Source organism: Anomaloglossus baeobatrachus, chromosome 2 (genome assembly GCF_048569485.1).
Source record: "Anomaloglossus baeobatrachus isolate aAnoBae1 chromosome 2, aAnoBae1.hap1, whole genome shotgun sequence".
NCBI classification, from domain to species: domain Eukaryota; kingdom Metazoa; phylum Chordata; class Amphibia; order Anura; family Aromobatidae; genus Anomaloglossus; species Anomaloglossus baeobatrachus.
This window is the reverse complement of record NC_134354.1, coordinates 151,172,130-151,193,915: the sequence shown is the minus strand read 5'-3', so window position 1 is coordinate 151,193,915 and position 21,786 is coordinate 151,172,130. Positions and strand designations below refer to the sequence as shown.

At 46.8% G+C, this 21,786-nt stretch overlaps 1 protein-coding gene across 2 annotated transcripts in view; it reads left to right on the top strand.

Annotated features, from left to right (window-relative positions):
* The first annotated feature begins 14,904 nt into the window (after positions 1-14,904).
* The window catches only part of PCYT1B (phosphate cytidylyltransferase 1B, choline), a 96,063-nt gene continuing 89,181 nt past the window's right edge, over positions 14,905-21,786 (top strand). For both annotated transcript variants that reach the window (XM_075335452.1, XM_075335451.1), the window contains exon 1: positions 14,905-15,282. In XM_075335452.1, the coding sequence (XP_075191567.1) occupies positions 15,166-15,282 (117 nt within the window). In that variant the 5' untranslated portion in view covers positions 14,905-15,165. The remainder of the gene's footprint in view (positions 15,283-21,786) is intronic.

The window sequence follows — 21,786 nt, the reverse complement described above, 5'->3', positions numbered from 1 at the left end:
TGACAGTACCCCCCCCCACGCCCCCCTCCCCGCAACCGGGACATGAAGGCACGGATAAGAGGAGTGCCCACGTTCTCCCTGGGCTCCCAAGACCTATCCTCAGGACCATACCCTTCCCAGTCCACCAGGAAGAACTGTCGACCTCGTACGGTCTTCATGGCCACGATATCCCTTACCGCATAGATGTCATCATCGGCAATAGGAGGAGGGGCCGGACTGGCAGCAGCGGAGAAGGGACCAAGGACAACCGGCTTGAGCAGAGAGACGTGGAAGGAGTTTGGTATCCTCATCGTGGCCGGGAGCTGTAGCTTGTAGGATACCTCATTGATCTTGCTGAGGACCTTAAACGGCCCGATGTAGCGAGGACCCAGCTTGTAGGAAGGTATCTTCAATCGGATGTACTGGGAAGCAAGCCAGACCAGGTCACCAGGAGAGAAACACGGAGGATCCAGACGTCTCTTGTCAGCGTGTTTCTTCATCCGCTGGGAAGCGCGCCCAAGGGACGCCTTGACAGAGTCCCAAATGGTAGCAAAGTCACGAACTGCAGTATCAGCAGCCGGGACATCCGATGAAGGGGATATAGGCAATGGGACGGCGGGCTGGAGTCCGTAAACAACATGGAAGGGAGATTCGGAGGATGACTCACTGACGTGGTGGTTATGGGAGAATTCAGCCCAAGGCAGAAGCGAGGACCAGTCGTCGTGATGGGCGTTGACATAGTGACGTAGGTATGAGGTCACGATTTGATTGACCCTCTCCACTTGGCCGTTAGACTGAGGATGGTAAGAAGAAGAAAAGTCCAGAGTCACTCCCAGATGTTTGCATAGAGCCCTCCAGAAGCGGGAGGTGAACTGAGTTCCTCTGTCGGACACTATGTGGGATGGAAAGCCATGCAAGCGGAAGATGTGATGTATATAGGCTTCCGCGAGTTCCTGAGCAGAGGGCAGTCCGGCCATAGGAACGAAGTGGGCCATTTTGGAGAATCGATCAACCACGACCCATATGACTGTGTGCCCGGAGGATAATGGCAAGTCCGTAATAAAGTCCATTGCTATGTGTTGCCACGGGACTGAGGGTATCGGTAAAGGCAGAAGACGGCCATGGGGCAAGTGTTTGGGCGTCTTGTTCCTGGCACAGGAGGAGCAGGCAGAGACAAAAGCAGCGACGTCCGTGCGAAGGGATGGCCACCAGTAATGGCGTACAATCGCACCCCATGTTCTCTTCTGACCAGCATGCCCGGCTGTTTTTGAGGCATGACCCCAGTGTAACACTTTTTGCCTGTCGGTATCGGAGACATAGGTCTTCCCGGGCGGTATCTGGGCTAGGGTGACAGGGGCCACCGGAATGATGTTGCTAGGACAGATGATGGGTTGGGTAGTCTCTTCCTCCTGCTCCATGGGCATGAAAGACCTGGACAAGGCATCAGCGCGTACATTCTTGTCCGCGGGTCGGAAGTGAAGCTGAAAGTCGAACCTGGCAAAGAATAAGGACCACCTGGCTTGCCGTGGGTTCAGTCGCTGAGCGGACCGCAGGTATTCTAGGTTCTTGTGGTCCGTGTAGATGATTACGGGATACACTGCACCTTCCAGGAGGTAGCGCCATTCCTCCAGTGCCAGTTTGACTGCCAAGAGCTCTCGGTCCCCGATGGTATAGTTGCGTTCAGGCGCTGAGAAGCCCTTGGAGAAGAATCCGCAAGTCACCATCTTCCCGGAGGAGGACTTCTGCATGAGCACTGCTCCGGCTCCTGAGGAGGAGGCATCCACCTCCAAGGTGAACTGGCGGTTTAACTCCGGACGGTGAAGTACAGGCGAGGAAGCAAAAGCCCGCTTCAAAGAGCCAAACGCGGCGTCGGCCGCAGGCGACCAGTCCTTTGGATTTGCCTCTTTCTTAGTCAAAGCGGAAAGTGGAGCAGTCAGAGCAGAGAAGTGAGGGACGAATTGGCGGTAGTAGTTGGCGAATCCCAGGAAGCGTTGGATTGCCTTCAGTCCAGAAGGGGGAGGCCAGTTGAGAATGGCGGAGACCTTCTTGGGATCCATCTGCAGTCCAGTATCGGAGATGATGTACCCCAGAAAGGGGAGAGAAGACTGCTCAAAGACACACTTCTCATACTTTGCGTACAGACGGTTCTCTCTTAGTCGTCGTAGAACCAGCTGTACGTGCTCTCTGTGGGTTGGGAGGTCCGGAGAGAAGACAAGGATGTCATCTAGATATACTACCACACAGGTGTAGAGGAGGTCTCGGAACACGTCGTTCACCAGTTCTTGGAAGACGGCAGGAGCGTTACACAGGCCGAAGGGCATCACGCAGTACTCATAATGTCCATCGCGCGTATTAAACGCGGTCTTCCATTCGTCACCAGAGCGGATGCGCACCAGATTGTAAGCACCCCGAAGATCCAGCTTGGTGAACAGACGAGCTCCTCTAAGCCGGTCAAACAATTCGGGGATGAGCGGCAGAGGGTACTTGTTCTTAACAGTGATCTGATTCAGACCCCGGTAGTCGATGCAGGGACGTAAATCGCCCTCTTTTTTCTTGACAAAGAAGAAACCTGCTCCAGCAGGAGAGGAGGATCTCCGAATGAATCCCCTAGCCAGGCTCTCTGAGATGTAAGTAGACATAGCCCTTGTTTCGGCTGGAGATAAAGGATATATCCGTCCTCGTGGTGGCGTTGTTCCAGGGAGCAGGTCGATGGCACAATCGTAGGGGCGATGTGGCGGCAGTACCTCGGATTCTTTTTTATCAAAGACATCAGCAAAGGACCAATAAGCCGAGGGCAGCCCCGGTAGGTTCTCAGGAACCGGAGGTCGTCGGATGGGTTGTGTGGATTTTAGGCATCTCTCATGACACGAAGCACCCCAGCGGGTGATTTCGCCAGTGCCCCAGCTGACTGATGGTTCGTGAGTCCGTAACCATGGAAGGCCCAGCAGGATCTGATGGGACATGTGCGGAAGGACGTAGAAGGCGATGGTCTCGGTGTGAAGAGCACCGATGCGCAGTTCAACCGGCCTGGTGGTCCAGGAGATGGTGTCAGAAAGGGGTCTCCCATCCACAGAGGCAATCACCAGGGGCTTGTTGAGTGGGATAACAGGCACCTGGTATTTGTCCACGGTGGCTTGCTGGATGAAATTGCCTGCTGCCCCGGAATCAAGATAGGCCTCAGCCGTGAACCGCGTCTCTCCCGTTGTCACTTGCACGGTCCATGTGACCGGATCAGAGAGAGTCCCAGCACCTAGGGTGGCCTCTCCTACCAACCCTAGGCTTTGGAGTTTCCCGGCCTTTCCGGACAGGAACGGAGGAGGTGTGTGCCCTCACCGCAGTAAAAGCAGAGACCCTTGGCAAGCCGCTCTGCTCTACGTTGTGCAGACTGACGCACTCGGTCAATCTGCATGGGCTCGTGGACGGGACTCCCAGCTGTTGATGACTGAGGTACGGAGGGCTTCTGAGGAGGAGATGAATGCCGTAACGGGCGTCTCTCACGAGATAGCTCTTTGGAGCGCTCCTGAAAACGTATGTCCACACGAGTTGCTAGGGCAATCAGGGCATCTAGGGTGGAGGGCACGTCCCGACCCGCCAACTCATCCTTGATGCGACTCGAGAGTCCCTCCCAGAAGGCGGCTGTTAGGGCCTCATTATTCCACCCGAGTTCTGAAGCCAAAGTGCGAAAACGGATGGCGTATTGGCCCACCGTCAGTGTTCCTTGACGTAGGCGGAGGAGTGATGAAGCAGAGGCAGAAGCGCGTCCCGGCTCGTCAAAGGTGCTGCGGAATGCCTGCAGGAACTGTTGAAGATCCTTGGTCATGGGGTCCTCCTTCTCCCACAAGGGGTTCATCCACGCCAGCGCCTCGCCCTCTAGGTGGGACATTATAAAGGCGACCTTGGCTTGGTCGGAGGCGAACAGATGTGGCAGCTGCGTGAAATGAAGGGAACATTGATTTATGAAGCCCCTGCAGGTCTTGGGATCTCCAGCATAACGAGGAGGTGACGCCAAACGGAGTCGGGAAGCATCTGACGAGGTTGCCACTGGTGCGGGGGCCATGGCTTGCCTGGCGGGGGACCTGGGTGCCGCAGGCGTCATTGATGCTTGTAATGTGTACAGGCGGGTGTCCACGGAGGTCATGAATTGCAGCATGCGGGTCTGGACTTCATGCTGACGCTGGAGTTCCTCTTGCAGGACCGATAGTGCTGCAGCGGGATCCATGGCCTGATCTTACTGTCACGGCCGGGCGGTCGGGCAGACCCAGGAGGTGGATCCACTGGACCGAACTCTCTGAGATGGTGGTAGGGAGTCCGGCAGCTGAAGCACTGATGGGCAGTAGAACAGTCCGTGCAAGTGAAGGCAGCGGAGGAGTCCCAGGGACCACGGAGTCACAGAAGGTGGTCTTGGTGACGTAGCTCAGGTTCGGAGGCCGAGGTGATATCAGGCGGGGTCCGGAACCTCTGGAGCAAGATGACGGGTCACCGCAGGGATCCGGGATGGTACGGACTGTCAGATGGCAGACGGACAGCGTGCGGGGATCAGGACACGGCAGACTGGATGGCGAGGCAGGTACGGCTCTACAAAGACAGATAGGTGAGTACAGGCACATAAACACCAAGAGACCTGACTCCTAGCTCAGGGAACACGAAGATCAGGCCCCGCCCCCTTGGACAATGACCCCCTATATACCCTGTACCTGTGCAACCTCATTTCCTGTTAATGGACGCTGGCCCTTTAAGAAAGGGTCAGTGACCGCGCGCGCGCCCTAATGCGCATGCGCGCCGCCCGGGTGCCAGAAGCCAGGGAAGGAGGCTGCGAGGAGGACGCAGGGGAGCCGGCCAGGTCCAGGGAAGCTGTCGGGCGCCGGGATCGGGGGCCCGGGGCCCTGGGACGGACGGAATCCGGTGACTGGGGAGCGGAGAGCGTGGCAGGTGAGCCGGGGAACGGGGGTGAGGACCCGGGGAGCGTGACAATATTCTACATATCATCACATCATCCACCAGACACCACAACTTCTGACCAAGATATGCAAGGTTACATTCGGGAAAATAATCCGGGGATGTTGGGAGTGGAGGAAGCTGAGGAGTTGGAGGTTGACTTAACTTCTTTAACCCCTTAAGGACGGAGCCAGTTTTGTCCTTAATGCCCAGGCCATTTTTTGCAATTCTGACCAGTGTCACTTTATGAGGTTATAACTCTGGAACGCTTCAACGGATACCGGTGATTCTGACATTGTTTTTTTGTGACATATTGTACTTCATGATAGTTATAAATTTAGAACGATATTTTTTGCTTTTATTTGTGAAAAAATCGGAAATTTGATGAAAATTTTGAAAATTTTGCAATTTTCAAACTTTTAATTTTTATGCCCTTAACCCAGAGAGTTATGTCACACAAAACAGTTAATAAATAACATTTCCCACATGTCTACTTTACATTAGCGCAATTTCTGAAACAAAATGTTTTGGGGTTAGGAAGTTAGAAGGGGTCAAAGTTCATCTGCAATTTCCCATTTTTTCAACAAAATTCACAAAACCATTTTTTTAGGGACCACATCACATTTGAAGTGACTTTGAGAGGCCTAAGTGACAGAAAATACCTAAAAGTGACACCATTCTCAAAACAGCACCCCTCAAAGTACTCAAAACCACATCCAAGAAGTTTATTAACCCTTCAGGTGCTTCACAGGAACTAAAGCAAAGTGGAATGAAAAAAAGCAAAAAATAAAATTTTACCTAAAATGTTGCTCTACCCCAAATTTATTCACTTTTAGAAGAAATAACACAACAAAATGAACCCCAAAACTTGTTACCCACTTTCTTATGAACGCGCCAACACCCCACATGTGGTCAGAAACCTTTGTTTGGACAAATGGGAGGGCTCGGAACAGGAGCAGCAATATTTGAATTTTGGAAAGCAAATTTGGCTGAAATAGATTGCGGGCACCATGTTGCATTTACAGGTCCGCTAAGGTACCTAAACAGAAGAAACCCCTCACAAGTGATGCCATTTTGGAAAGTGGACCCCTCAAGGCTTCTATCTAGGGGTATAGTGAGCATTTTGGATCCACAGGTACTTCACAGATTTTGATAATGTTACATTGTCACATTGAAAATTTTCATTTTTTTCTCAAAAATGTTGCTTTAGCATCAATTTTGTCACTTTTTCAAGAGGTAATTCCAAAAATTTCACCCCAATGTTTGTTACCCACTTTTTTATGAGCGCGGTGATACCTCACTTGTGGTCTGAAACCTTTGTTTGGAGAATTGGGAGGGCTTGGAACGGAAGGAGCAATATTTGAATTTTGGAAAGGAAATATGGCTGAAAAAGATTGCAGGCACCATGTCGCATTTGGAGGACCCCTAAGGTATGTAAACAGCAAAAAACCACCACAAGTGACCCCATATTGGAAACTAGGCCCCTCAAGGAATTTATCTAGATGTTTGGTGAGTACCCTGAACCTCCAGGTGCTTTACAGAAGTTTATAATGTTGAGCCATGAAAATAAAAAAATAAAATTTTACCACAAAATTGTTACTTCAACCAGGTAGTTTTTTTTTTCACAAGGGTAACAGGAAAAAAAATCACCATGAAATTTATTGCGCAATTTCTCCTGAGTTTGGTGATATCTTGTACGTGGTGGAAATCAACTGTTTGGGCACACTGCAGGGCTCGGAAGAGAAGGAGTGCAACTTGACTGCAAAATTGGCTGGAATCAATAGCGGACGCCATGTTGCATTAGGAGAGCCCCTGAGGTGCCTAAGCAGTGGAGGTCCCCCACAAGTGACCCCATTCTGGAAAATAGACCCCACAAGGAATTTATCTAGATGTTTGGCGAGTACCCTGAACCCCCAGGTGCTTCACAGAAGTTTATAATGTTGAGCTGTGAAAATAAAAAAAATATATTTTTACCACAAAATTGTTACTTCAACCAGATAGTTTTCCGTGTACTCTTGTTAAAAAAAAGCTATCAGCATAAAATTTATTGTGCAATTTCTCCTGAGTATGCTGATACCTTATGTGTGGTGGAAATCAACTGTTTGGGTGCACAGCAGGGCTCGGAAGGGAAAAAGTGCCATTTGACTGAACAATTGGCTGGAATAATTAGCGGACGCTATGTCACATTTGGAAAGCCCCTAAGGTGCCTAAACAGTGGAGGTCCCCCACAAGTGACCCCATTCTGGAAACAAGACACCTCAAGGCTTTTATCGAGGTGTATATTGAGCATTTTGAATCCACGAATACTTCACAGAATTTGATAAGCTTAGGTTGCCATATTGAAATTTTCATTTTTTTCACAAAAATGTTGATTTAGCGACACATTTCTCACTTTTTCAAGAGGCAACAACAAAACGTGTACTCCACAGGTTGTTATCTAATTTCTTGTGAGCGCAGGGATACCCCACATGTGGCCAAAAACCTTTGTTTGGATAAATGGGAGGGCTTGGAATGGAAGGAGCACCATTTGAATTTTGGAAAAGTTGAAGTAAATTGCGCGCACCATGTCACATTAGCAGGGTCCCTTGGGTACCTACAGTTAGGTGCAGAAATATTTGGACAGTGACACAAGTTTTGTTATTTTAGCTGTTTACAAAAACATGTTCAGAAATACAATTATATATATAATATGGGCTGAAAGTGCACACTCCCAGCTGCAATATGAGAGTTTTCACATCCAAATTGGAGAAAGGGTTTAGGAATCATAGCTCTGTAATGCATAGCCTCCTCTTTTTCAAGGGACCAAAAGTAATTGGACAAGGGACTCTAAGGGCTGCAATTAACTCTGAAGGCGTCTCCCTCGTTAACCTGTAATCAATGAAGTAGTTAAAAGGTCTGGGGTTGATTACAGGTGTGTGGTTTTGCATTTGGAAGCTGTTGCTGTGACCAGACAACATGCGGTCTAAGGAACTCTCAATTGAGGTGAAGCAGAACATCCTGAGGCTGAAAAAAAAGAAAAAATCCATCAGAGAGATAGCAGACATGCTTGGAGTAGCAAAATCAACAGTCGGGTACATTCTGAGAAAAAAGGAATTGACTGGTGAGCTTGGGAACTCAAAAATGCCTGGGCGTCTACGGATGACAACAGTGGTGGATGATCGCTGCATACTTTCTTTGGTGAAGAAAAACCCGTTCACAACATCAACTGAAGTCCAGAACACTCTCAGTGAAGTAGGTGTATCTGTCTCTAAGTCAACAGTAAAGAGAAGACTCCATGAAAGTAAATACAAAGGGTTCACATCTAGATGCAAACCATTCATCAATTCCAAAAATAGACAGGCCAGAGTTAAATTTGCTGAAAAACACCTCATGAAGCCAGCTCAGTTCTGGAAAAGTATTGTATGGACAGATGATACAAAGATCAACCTGTACCAGAATGATGGGAAGAAAAAAGTTTGGAGAAGAAAGGGAACAGCACATGATCCAAGGCACACCACATCCTCTGTAAAACATGGTGGAGGCAACGTGATGGCATGGGCATGCATGGCTTTCAATGGCACTGGGTCACTTGTGTTTATTGATGACATAACAGCAGACAAGAGTAGCCGGATGAATTCTGAAGTGTACCGGGATATACTTTCAGCCCAGATTCAGCCAAATGCCGCAAAGTTGATCGGACAGCGCTTCATAGTACAGATGGACAATGACCCCAAGCATACAGCCAAAGCTACCCAGGAGTTCATGAGTGCAAAAAAGTGGAACATTCTGCAATGGCCAAGTCAATCACCAGATCTTAACCCAATTGAGCATGCATTTCACTTGCTCAAATCCAGACTTAAGACGGAAAGACCCACATACAAGCAAGACCTGAAGGCTGCGGCTGTAAAGGCCTGGCAAATCATTAAGAAGGAGGAAACCCAGCGTTTGGTGATGTTCATGGGTTCCAGACTTAAGGCAGTGATTGCCTCCAAAGGATTCGCAACAAAATATTGAAAATAAAAATATTTTGTTTGGGTTTGGTTTATTTGTCCAATTACTTTTGACCTCCTAAAATGTGGAGTGTTTGTAAAGAAATGTGTACAATTCCTACAATTTTTATCAGATATTTTTGTTCAAACCTTCAAATTAAACGTTACAATCTGCACTTGAATTCTGTTGTAGAGGTTTCATTTCAAATCCAATGTGGTGGCATGCAGAGCCCAACTCGCGAAAATTGTGTCACTGTCCAAATATTTCTGGACCTAACTGTATACATCAGAAACCCCCCACAAGTGACCTCATTTTGGAAACTAGACCCCTCAAGGATTTTATTCAGGAGTATAGTAAGCATTTTGAATCCACAGGTACTTCACAAAAATGTTGCTAGTACACAGTGTCAGCCTTCCTGCAGAGATGTGAGTGTTGTCCACGGGAGAACGCAGCTGCCCATGCCCACGATTTGGGTTCAGGCTGCTGTGGACTTTGGCTCTATTCTACCTGCAGAAAACACTCATCTCCGCAGCATAAATTGACATGCTGAGGCTCGGGAAGCTGCGCCACAGGTCAGTTTATGCTGCAGAGAAAAGAAACACAGTGGGCACGGGATTTCTAAAAATCCTTCCACTGTGCTTCTACTGCACAACGCAGCGTTATGGACGCAGGGAAAACACTCTGCGCCCAAAACGCTGCAAACCCTGATTGTGGGCACACAGCGTAAAATGCTACAATGGATGAATGGATAGATGTCAAACATATATATAATGTCCACCCCCCTCTGCAGATTCTAAGCTGGCGCCCTTTAGTGCCTTTCATGTGACACTAAAGGGTGCCTAGCCTTGTATTTAGCCCAAAAGAAAAAAAAATAATTAAAATAAATGACGTGGGGTCCCCCCTATTTTTGATAGCCAGCTAGTGTAAAGCAGACAGCTGTAGCCTGCAAACCACAGCTGACAGCTTCATCTTGTCTGGTGATCAATTTGGAGGGCTCCCCAAGCTGTTTTTTTTTTTAAATTATTTATAAATAAATAATTAAAAAAAAACAAAACAAACGTGGGGTCCCCCCAAATTAGATCACCAGCCAAGGTGAAGCTGACAGCTGGGGTCTGGTATTCTCAGGATGGGAAGAGCCATGGTTATTGGACTCTTCCCAGCCTAAAAATAGCAGGCCGCAGCCGCCCCAGAAATGGCGCATCCATTAGATGCGCCAATTCTGGCGCTTCGCCCCAGCTCATCCCGCGCCCTGGTGCGTTGGCAAACGGGGTAATAAATGGGGTTGATACCAGATGTGTAATGTCACCTGGCATCAAGCCCAGCAATTAGTTATGTCACAGCGTCTATCAGATACCCGACATAACTAATTGACAGTAATAAAAAAAAAAATTGACAACAAAAAAAAATTTATTTGAAAAAACACTCCCCAAAACATTCCCTGATTAGCCAATTTATTGAAAAGAAAAAAAAATCCGCTGTAATCCATTTGGACGTCCCACGTCGACTCTGGACCTTCTAGAATATGGGGGGACACGTTCAGGGAACGTATCCCCCATTTTCTAGGTGTGAGGACCCTCCATTTGAGGAGAGTGGGTGCAAAGAATCTGCACCCACCCTCCCTGGGTCACAGCTGCAGTGTGCCGAGCAGCAGCAGCAGCCAGCGTCCTGAACACAGGAAGCTGTCAGCTGCTCGGCACATGTGACCGGCGTCTGCTGGGAAGGAGCCGGAGGAGGGGGCCGCGGGGGATCAGCGCTCCGACAGGTATGTAGGACACCGGGGAACACCGGGGTGGGGATAGGGGGTGACTTGGCAGGGCCTGGGGAGCAGGTTTCTGTCGCATGTGTTATGGCACATACGACAGAAACCATAGGAACAGTGTGAATGTGGCCGGCGCGCTGCTGTGCTCGCCGGTGCGCGCGGCGATCTTGGATTTTCGGGAGAGGGTTGGGGGTCGGGGGGGCACTTTGGGGACACCGGGGGACCGGAGGCAACCGAGAAAGAGATTTATCTCCCATCTGACATGTTTGATCATGCCAGATGGGAGATAAATCATTTTTTACCGGCGCGGTCATTTACTATAACTTGATGATCGGGGATTTTCTGACGCTGGGGGGCGCTATACACTTTTTTCTGCCCGCCGTTTTAAAACGGCAGAAAGGAATAAGTACCCTTTTTTGGTGCCGTTTTAAAACGTAACGCGGTCGTAATGGGGTTAAGTTCCAATTCTGTAATCAGCAACCTTAAAGTAGGAAAAAGCCCTGGCCCAGATGGCTTCACTTCTCGGTTTTATAAAATATGTGGTGAGGCGTGTGGCCCTCTGATGCTGAAAGCTTATAATTCCATATCTAAAACATGTGGTTCCCTAAACAATCTTACCAAGCACGGATTACGGTTATCCCAAAACCAGGGAGGGATCCTACAGACCCATATCGCTTATTAACATTGATGTTAAATTATACTCTAAGGTGATTGCACTACGCCACATTTCAAAACTGAGGATCAGGTGAGATTTGTTCCTGGGAGGGAGGCGCGGGACAACACCATTAGAACCATATCTTTGACCTCTTGGGTCAGACAACAAAAAATCCCTGCTTGCCTTTTGATGGTAGATGCTGAAAAATCATTTGATAGGGTTCATTGGGGTTTCCTTGATGCCTCTCTCCAGGAGATAGAAGTCCGTCCACGGTTGAGAAATTAGATAATGGCGCTATATCAAACTCCAACAGCACAGGTGGGCATAAATGGGCGCCTGTCCAACCCATTTGACATTAGGAACGGCACCAGGCAGGGGTGCCCATTATCCCCCTACTTATACATCATAGTGATGGAGTTTTTAGCAAACGTTATTAGGAGAAACCCTTCAATCAGGGGAATACAGGTGGGTCCCAGTTCCCACAAGATGGCCATGTTTGCGGTCGATTTACTTCTTTACCTTACTCAAACAAGGATAAGTCTGCCGGCCGTCCTGGTGGAATTCGAGAAATTTGGTAAATTTTCAATTTTCAAGGTCAACCTTCAGAAAACGGGGATATTAAATGTTTCACTCTCACCTGAGGAAGAGAGAGCTCTTAAATCTTCCTTCCCATTTAGATGGAGTAGCAGTTTTATTAAATATCTAGGGATTAAACTGCGAGCAAACCCCCAAACCATATACAACTTAAACTTTCCAGACCTCTTGCAATCCATCCAGAAAGATCTCACAAATTGGTACAGTTTTCCAATTTCTTGGTTTGGTAGAACTTATACTATAAAAATGAGTATTTTACCCAGAGTTCTATACTTTTTCCAAACCATCCCATGTAATATAGGAGAGCCCTTTTTTCTTAAATTAAGAAGAATGATATGTCTCATTTTATCTGGCACGATACTAAATCCTGTTTGAAACATTCTCTATTACCACGCTCACTGTGGGAGGGGGGGACGGGGTTACCTGACTTTAAGGCTTATCATGCAGCTGCAGTGGGCAACTGTATTCTAGACTTATTACATAACAAAGAGAATAAATTATGGGTAGAAATGGAACATATTCTGGCTCCAACTGGCGCACTGGGAATTTTTTGGTGAAAACTTAATGAACATAGAGATGACTAAGCTCCTCCATTTATTAATAGGTACATACCTGTCAGGACCGGGAGGACTGGTAGACCCAGGAGGTGGATCCACTGGACCATGCACCCCACCGGAGGGCAGGGTACACAGCAGCTGGAGCACTGGCGTGGCAGGGACAGGTATAAGCAGGTCACCAGAGTCACAAAGTTCTTTAGGACAGTAAAGTAAACAGGCACAGGTACCAGGGAGCAAGGACAATAAGTCAGCAGGACACGGCACCAGGGGACCTGAGCACCTAGCTCATAAGACTATGCTACAAGACACGTTGATCAGGCCCCACCCACATGGAAAGGCAGGTCTTATATACCCAGCACAGCCCTATGTCATTTCCTGCTTCAGGTGTGCTGGGCCTATAAGACCAGGAGAGTGGGCGCGGCCTGGTCCTATACAGAACCATGTGGCTAAGACTCAGAGTCAGACTCCTGAGACCAGGAACAGGACTCAGGGGAGCAAGAGCGGGAGCGGCAGCCATGACTGGCGGACACATGGACTGGATCAGTGGGTAAGGAGTGGTGCTGGGACACGGGGAGCGTGACAATACCGTACCATCAATCGGAGATACGGCTTGACAAAAAAAGTCCTGGACCCCTGACGCCTCTTGTGGGTAATCCCCAGTTCCCTTGTTGGTTACACGAACACCACCCCAGTTTTATTTCGGTATACACAAAGGGAATCCCCCGTGTTAGCGATGTAGTGTCGTCCTCAGTCTGCAGATCCCTGAATTCTTTATTAGGAGACAGAAGAACAGAATCGGGGCACTGTTTCTATATCTCCAGCTCCGAAGTTACGTGGAATCTTTGGTTCTGGGGTCCAGGTCGGATAAGGAAATGACCCATTTTGAAAGGCTATGTATAGCTCAGGAGACACCAATTCATACAGTAAGTACAATTTATAAAATTGTGTTGCTCCAGGGTGGGAGAGGGGGCCTGCCCGGATATGTGGACCATTGGCATAGAGAATGGGGCCGTGTTTTCCCCGAAAAGATGTGGAACAAAACATTCACTTTGACACACAAAACAACAGTAACCAGTAGGATACAAGAACTAAACTATAAAATATTATCTAGGTGGTACAGAACACCCGACAAACTCCACAGGATCTTTCCAGAGGTTGTGGACGAGGGTTGGAGGTGTCAGGGATCCCCGGGGCAATGTTACACGTTTAGTGGTCATGCCCAGTGGTTAAAAAACTTTGGGACGAAATTTTCTCCCTATATAACCATCTTACACACTTGGATGTGATTTCCGCACCAGAAATAGCATTACGCTCTATGTTTACCAGATCGGTTTCCAAAATAAGTAAAGAGCTATTGTCCTACTTCATAGTCTCAATGAGACAGATTATTCCCAGGCACTGGAGAACATCATATGAGTTGAAAAGAGTAGATTGGGTTGAAGCACTAGATATATTACGACGCTTAGAGGAGTTGAGGGCGTCTGACACCAACACAACTCTGGCTTGGTTTACTACTTGGTACCCTTGGATTGACTTTAGAGAGTCACAATAGTTTCATATCTAGCTAGCTCAGGGCGTTCTGGCTTAGGAGGGACCCATGACGGTTGGGTCACGCAACCGGGGTGGGTTGCGGTGCGACATCATTGTACTATTTTCCCCCTTTCTTCCTCTTCTCTTTTCCCCTTCTTGCCTATTCCTTATCTTCTCTCTTTTGGTCTGTCTTTTCTTTCTTCTCCCCCTTAGACTCATGTCTTCTCTCTTTTTATTTAATTTTTTCTCGTATTCTACCTTAGATAAAATCCTGGAATGGGAGTTCCTGGAACCCTTCTTCCATTCCGTTAGCTTAGGATAAGTACATATGTTGCAGTTTATAAATGATAATTTGTAAGAGGGTTTTTGGACAGTAAGTGACGTCCACATAGGTTTCCGGTGATCATTATACCACCAGCTGGATCCCGTCCGGAATCCGGAAACCCCATTCCTTATATACGGAGGATGTCATAAGTGTTGAAAATAAATGTTTCATTGTCTCATTAACCTAAATCTAATCAATTAGAATTGTAACTGTTAGCTGAAAATTGTACCTTTTGTACCCTTGTTTTGATATAATAATAACAATAAAGATATATTAAACAGAAAAAATAATTTTAAACATTTTAAAATGGAATTTTTTTTGTATTTATATTTCTAAATAATGCTCCATTTCAAACTAGTTCATGTAAAGATTAAATTAGAAAAGGAGTGATGCAAATAAAAAACAAAATATGAAAATTCTGCAGCAAAACTGCAATATATGAAGGTGACTATATTTAACAATCATTTAGAATTGCTGTCCTTGTGCTGCTCATTATTAATATATGACATTCGGGGAATGCCTGCGGTCACACTCCACCCCAGACAAGCTCCCTGACTTCCCCTCTTCTCAAGATGCATAAGGAATAAGGATTGATTTCAAACTGGACTGGGATGACACTATCCAACCAAAAAGCAAGATGTAAATGAGGCCAGTGCATTCTGTGCCTGTGCTTTACTGCTGCCTGGTTGTTATAGTGATAAGCCCAAGGCCTGTGCATCACCGCCTCTACTTATAAGATTTAAACAACAGTCTTCTCTTCCTCTCGGGAATAAGGCAAGAAACTCGGAAAAATATCCACTGCACTGAATTCCCCAGAGAAGTTGCACATTGTGGAAGGAGCTGCGGAAAGCCTCATCTGGCCATGCCAGTTCTCAGCATTGATGCTGAGTCAGAAACAGGTATCCCAAAATCCCTTTGTGGTGAGCTTCCCCTAGAAACCATGGAAGAATTGGAGCACACTTGTCCCCAGCCTCGCTCGGTAAGTAATATGCTGCACTACATGTAGGATGTCTGGGAAATAATAGGATTTAGGAGCGAAAGCTTGATGTAAACAACTTGGCTGCAGACGAATCCATCGTGAGCATCTCGTGCAGGGTCTGCAGTAGGGGAAGTTGCATTACAAAGCAACATTTCTGTGCGGTGCTGAGACAAGGATTCTTCTCTGCCTGTGTCATCTTCCCAGGCCGACTCGCTCATCAGTCCTCAGTGGTAACAATTCAGCCCTGAACTGTGGATAGAAGAGTCCTAAATCCCATACAAAATATCGAGTTTGTAATCCGAGCGGCTATTATGATCCCGAAATGTATGAAAATATTACGGAGTTGTTAGATAAAGTAGTGACATCGGGCAGAGATTTTAGTAGGCTTTATAATATAATATAATATTCATTAATTTATATAGAGTCATTAATTCCACAGTGCTTTACATACATCAGCAACACTGTCCCCATTGGGGCTAACAATCTAAAGTCCCTATCAGTACGTCTTTGGAGTGTGGGAGGAAACCGGAGTACCCGGAGGAATCCCACGCAAACACGGGAAGAACATACAAACTCCTTGCAGATGTTGTCCTTGGTGGGATTTCAGCCCAAAACGTGATTGCACCTGTTATTTTTTGAGTTTTGTTATCCCGATTCATCATTTGCGTTTTTGTTTTTTTTTGTTGCATTTGTTTTTTTTCCTCCAAAATATTCAAATCGCGTACATTGTTCAATAATTTTGCACAAAGTTATCATTGTTCTTAAAAGTATGTATTCTTGTCTTGTAACTTTTATTTTTACGACTTTTTAGCACATTTCACAAAATGGTGCAAAAATGGCGAAATGATTTTCTGGTGTGTGTAAAATTACTCCAGGACATTCACAACAAATTATGTGAAAGTTTTCTCAAATGATAACTTAGGCAAAGACATTTGGAAATCCGAAATGCTGACCAAAATGGCGAACCTGAAAAAAAAAAGCTAAATGAACATGTATAAAATAGTGATAAAACAAGATGCAAATGGAATGATGAATGTGGCACAAATGAAAAACCAGTATAAATACCAAAAAACTAGACAACAAAAACAGATGAAAATGCAAGTTATTATTATTATTTATTATTATAGTGCCATTTATTCCATGGCGCTTTGCTTGTGAAAAGGGGTATACATAATATGGTCAAGTATAATAATCATGAACAAATACAAGGCACAGACAGGTACAGGAGGAGAATGGACCCAATAATGACTTAGATCCTTTATATTTTGCAACTTTTTCTTGTTTGCACCATATTCATCTGTTTGCGCCTTTTTATGTTTATTTTCTGTGTTCATTTGTTTATTTTTTTAGATTGTCACTGTGGGAGGAGTTTAGGGTTTCTAGATTTTTTTCACCTTATTCATCATTGCAAACATTTTGAAAAGTCACAAAATTTGTTGCAAATGTACCCCAGTCCTCCCTGGAGTGATTTTATGCACACCAGAATTTTTTGTATCTTTTTTTTACCATCTTGCTAAATGTGTGACTTTTGGCACTAATAAGTTACAAAAATGTGAATGACCAAAAAAAAAGAAAGAAGAAAAGCATACAAAAACCAGGGGATCAATCTTGGGAATCTATTGAATATGAATAAGATGAAAATTAATGGATTTAACACATATGCCAGACACATAACTATATACTGTAAAAACGTTTCAATAGGCCATGATAAACGTACAAACCTAAAGTTAAGGATAAAACTTTAGGCCACCCTGTCAGCCTGAGCAGAGTACCTCTTATGAGTAAATTCATTAGGGAACCTGTCACCAGCTGCAGCCACCACCACTCAGCTCTTATATACAATATTCTAGTATATTGTATATAAGTGCCCAGGCCGCTCTGTATAACGTAAAAACAGCTTTTTATTATACTCACCTGTGGGTTGGTCCGGTCTGATGGGCATTGCAGGTCTTGGTCCGGCGCCTCCTATCTTCTTGCTATCACCGTCCTCCTTCCCTACTCAATGTGCTCCTGCACACCTCTCTCTGCTCTGCTGAAGGCAGATCAAAGTACTGTAGTGCACATGTGCAGGTGGTCTTTGACCTTTCCCGGAGCCTGTGCATTACAGTACTTTACTCTGACCTCAGCAGGGCAAGGGAGGACTTTGTGTGGATGACGTAGGATGCATCATCCACACGAAACAGGGAAGAAGGACGGCTATCACAAGCAGAAAGAAGGCGCTGGACCTAGACTAGTGCTGCCCATCGGACTGGACCGCACCATAGGTGAGTATAGTAAAAGTTCTTTTTTATGTTATACAGATCGGTTTGGGGACTTATATACAGCATTCTAGGGCTTACAGGTGGTAGCTGAAGTTTATAGGAGACAAATCTGGTGACAGACTCCCTTTAAGAACAAAACATAGGCAAGCCTGCAAAAGAAACCCCTCACAGAGACAAACCCCATATAATTGATACATATCATAAGGTACAAATACAGGGTGGGCCATTACTATGGATACACCCTGATAAAACGGAAGTGGTTTTTGATATCACCTTACCGTTTGTGGCATATTAGTAAAAGGGAGGGGCCAAATATTTGAGGCTGGGTGACACCCATGGTGGCCATCTGCAACGCCCCATTTTGAATTCAACTTTACTTTTTTCAATGGGAAAGGGGTTATGTGACACATCAAACACATAGAGAATTGCACAAGAAAAACAATGGTGTGCTCATTTTTAACATCGCTTTCTTCATTATCGAGTTATTGACACGTTTGTGACATGGAACAACGACAGTAAGTAACCCACTAAAGGATGTGCTGCTCAAAGTGCTGCCCATTGTGTTGAACTATCAACGCGATTCCCTTCTCCCACTCTTGACACAATAAGAGCAATACCGGAGATCCAGGATCCAGGATGTGGGGCACCTGAAACAACGGATACAGGAGGCCTGTGGTAGCATTTCTTCTGTGGTATTGCTCTCGGTGTGTCAAGAGTGGGAGTAGAGAATCGCCCCTCCCATGTACTAATATGCCACAAACAGTAAGGTGATATCAGCAACCACTTCGATTTTATCAGGGTGTATCCATACTTATGGCCCACCCTGTAGTATACAAAACAATGTAACAGCAATACTATCAGCCACTAAAAACTCCCCTGTTATGGGCAGAAGCAAAGGCTTATATAATCATAGAACAATGCAAGCAAAGATTATAAAGACCATAGTACCAACACAACAAGATGGTGCGAAAAAATCAGATATGGAGCAAGAGGACACTCATGAAAGCACTAAAACAACCCTTCAATATATTGTATTTGTATTTCGCTTTGTCAAAAAATGTAAAACTGCCAAGTACTTGAAATGCAAGAATTAAACTTTCTACAGTTAAGGCATCAGAAGATTGTTATTGTGTCGCCCAGAGAATGGGGTACTCGATCCCCGGCAGTGTATCACTGGGCAATGTGACTTTGGTGGCCGTTGCCCGGTCCCGTGCCCTGTGTGCTTTTTTAATGGGGAGTATTTACAGGGGAGATTAAAGTAATTTGTGCGGGTTACGGTTAAGATGGTGGAACCGCTGCTGCTGAGTTGATTATCTCTAGGGCTGGTGGTAATGGCAGCTGTAGTGGTAGGCCCTCCGCAGGTAGGGCTGAGCCCAGGAGATGTATGATGGAGTAATAAGGGAGGCCACACTGTGGGTTGTGGTTATCAATCTCTACTCACTCTTGACCCTCCGACGGCTGTTTCAGGTCCCTGTACTTCCAGTGCCAGTTGATGACTCGGTTTCTTTGTCCTCGGCATCCTTAGTGTGGTTGGGTCCCCGTACCATGGAGCAGTTTGGGGCGCGACTGTCCCTTTTTGTGGCAGTCTCCTTGTCCGTACGGCAGGCAGTGTGGACCCTGTAGGGCTGGTCTATGTCCCGAACCCTGATCCTTGCTTTACTGTTGGTGCCCCCAGATCTGTGGGTCAGTGAGGTCTGTGAAGGTCCCCTCACTGTGCAGGTATTTGCCAGTCCGTATGAAACTGACGTCTTACTGCTCCGTTGGTGCTCTGTTCCCAACGGTACTCAGATGTACCTGCCCTGGCGACCACTCTCCTGTGCCCCCGGGTCACCGTTACATGACCCAGCTCTAGGTACGTCTCTCCACTTTCACTTCCTACTCTAAACTGACTGGTGTTCCCTCCCACCAGCCTGTCTAGTCCCTCTGGTCTGGCTCCGCCCTCTAGGTGGTCATCCCCTTGTGTCCGACTAGCCAATTACCCCTGGTGTGGAGTGGTAACTAGCATTTTGGTGTGTCTAGGTGTTGCTGGCACTGGTGTTCCAGGTCCCAGGGGGTAGACCCTGCATTCTGGTGAGGATGCAGTTCCTAGTAGTGCCCTGAGTGGCTCAGGGGTGCTACATTATTACAGCAGTAAGTTTTTCTTTGCACTGTGATGGAAATTGGCACTGAGGGTTGGTTAGGCCATGTTCACACGTTGCAAATTTGGTTGCAGACAATCTGCAACCAAATCTGCATGTTCTGGCAGGAAAAACGCTGCAGGGAAAAAAACTTGCATTTTTGCGGCAATTTGCTGCATTTTTTGCCTTGATTTCCTGCGTTTTTGCTGTGTTTTTTTATTCATCGGTTTCAATGGTGAAAATGCAGGAAAAAACACTGAAATAATTGACATGCTGCAGATTATTTTCTGCAGCAAAATCTGCAGGGAAAAAATTCTAAACATGTGCACAGCACTTCAGAATTTTCTTAGCCTTTGCTGGCATCAGGATATCTTGCAGATTTTTGAAAATCTGCAAGATAAAACGCAGCAAAAATGCACTGAAGTATTCTATGAAAGCATGACTCGATACAATGGGTATAATGATAGTTGGAATCACACTAGTGAACTGCTTTTAACAGGCACTGAAAAATATCTCTATGGCCAAAAAAGTGAAAAATCTGCTGTCTCCAGGACCTCTGCTACCTTTCATCAGTTTCCAGAATCTCTCCTGTCTGCTTGAGGCTTCCAATTAGGCTGCTTTCACACATCCAGTTTTTCCTGTGTGGCACAATCCGGCGCTTTGCAGAAAAACCGCAACCGTTTTTTTTTGCCGCCGGTTGTGTTTTTTTTGCATAGACTTTCATTAGTGCCGGATTGTGCCGCATGGGCTTGCGTTCGGTCCGATTTTTGCCACATGCGGCCGATTTAGCCGATGCAGCGGCCAGATGGAACGTTGCCTGGCACGTTTTCTTGTCCGGCAAAAAAAAATGCATTGCGCTGCATCCGGCCAATGCGGCACGATTTGCAATGCATGCCTATGGACGCCGCATGCGGCATCCTGTGGCAAACACCGCATCCGGCCACCGCATGCGTTTTTTTCCACTGCGCATGCTCAGTAGCGTGCCGCAAGCGACAAAAACCGGACGGGCCGCATGTCAAAACTTATGCAAAGGATGCGGTTTTGTCGTCTCATCCGTTGCATAGGTTTTAGAGCCGGATTTGCCGGCTTTGCTAAAACCGGAGGTGTGAAAGCAGCCTTACCTATTTTCCCTTTTTCCTGTGTGCCTCACCTGGTTGCTGCACTGAAAGGAGTGGCTTGTGGGCCCACCCAGACTTTGAGTATTAAGGCCCAGTCACACTAAACAACTTACCAGCGATCCCAACAATGATACAACCTGATAGGGATCGCTAGTAAGTTGCTAGGAGGTCGCTGGTGAGATGTCACACTAAGCGACGCTCCAGCGATCCCACCAGCAAACCTGACCTGGCAGGGATTGCTGGAGCGTCGCTACACGTGGAAGCATGCTGCGCTTGGTAACTAAGGTAAATATCGGGTAACCAACCCGATATTTACCTTGGTTACCAGCGCACACCGCTTAGCGCTGGCTCCCTACACTCCTAGCCAGAGTACACATCGGGTTAATAACCCGATGTGTACTCTGCTACGTGTGCAAGCAGCAGGGAGCCGGCTTCTGCGGACGCTGGTAACCATGGTAAACATCGGGTAACCAAGAAGCCCTTTCCTTGGTTACCCGATATTTACCTTCGTTACCAGCGTCCGCCGCTCTCACACTACCAGTGCCGGCTCCCTGTTCCCTAAACTCCTAGCCAGAGTACACATCGGGTTAATTACCCGATGTGTACTCCAGCTACGTGTGCAGGGAGCAGGGAGCCGGCACTGACAGCTGAGAGCGGCGGACGCTGGTAACAAAGGTAAATATTGGGTAACCAAGGAAAGGGCTTCTTGGTTACCCGATATTTACATTGGTTACCAGCGTCCGCAGAAGCCGGCTCCTGGTGCCTGCACATTTAGTTGTTGCTCTCTCACTGTCACACACAGCGATCTGTGCTTCACAGCGGGAGAGCAACAACTAAAAAATGGTCCAGGACATTCAGCAACAACCAACGACCTCACAGCAGGGGCCAGGTTGTTTCTGGATGTCAAACACAGCAACATCGCTAGCAAGTTGTGCCTCAGCAGCGATGTTGCTAGCAATGTTGCTTAGTGTGACCGTACCTTTAGGCTCACTTGGTGAATTAGTTCAA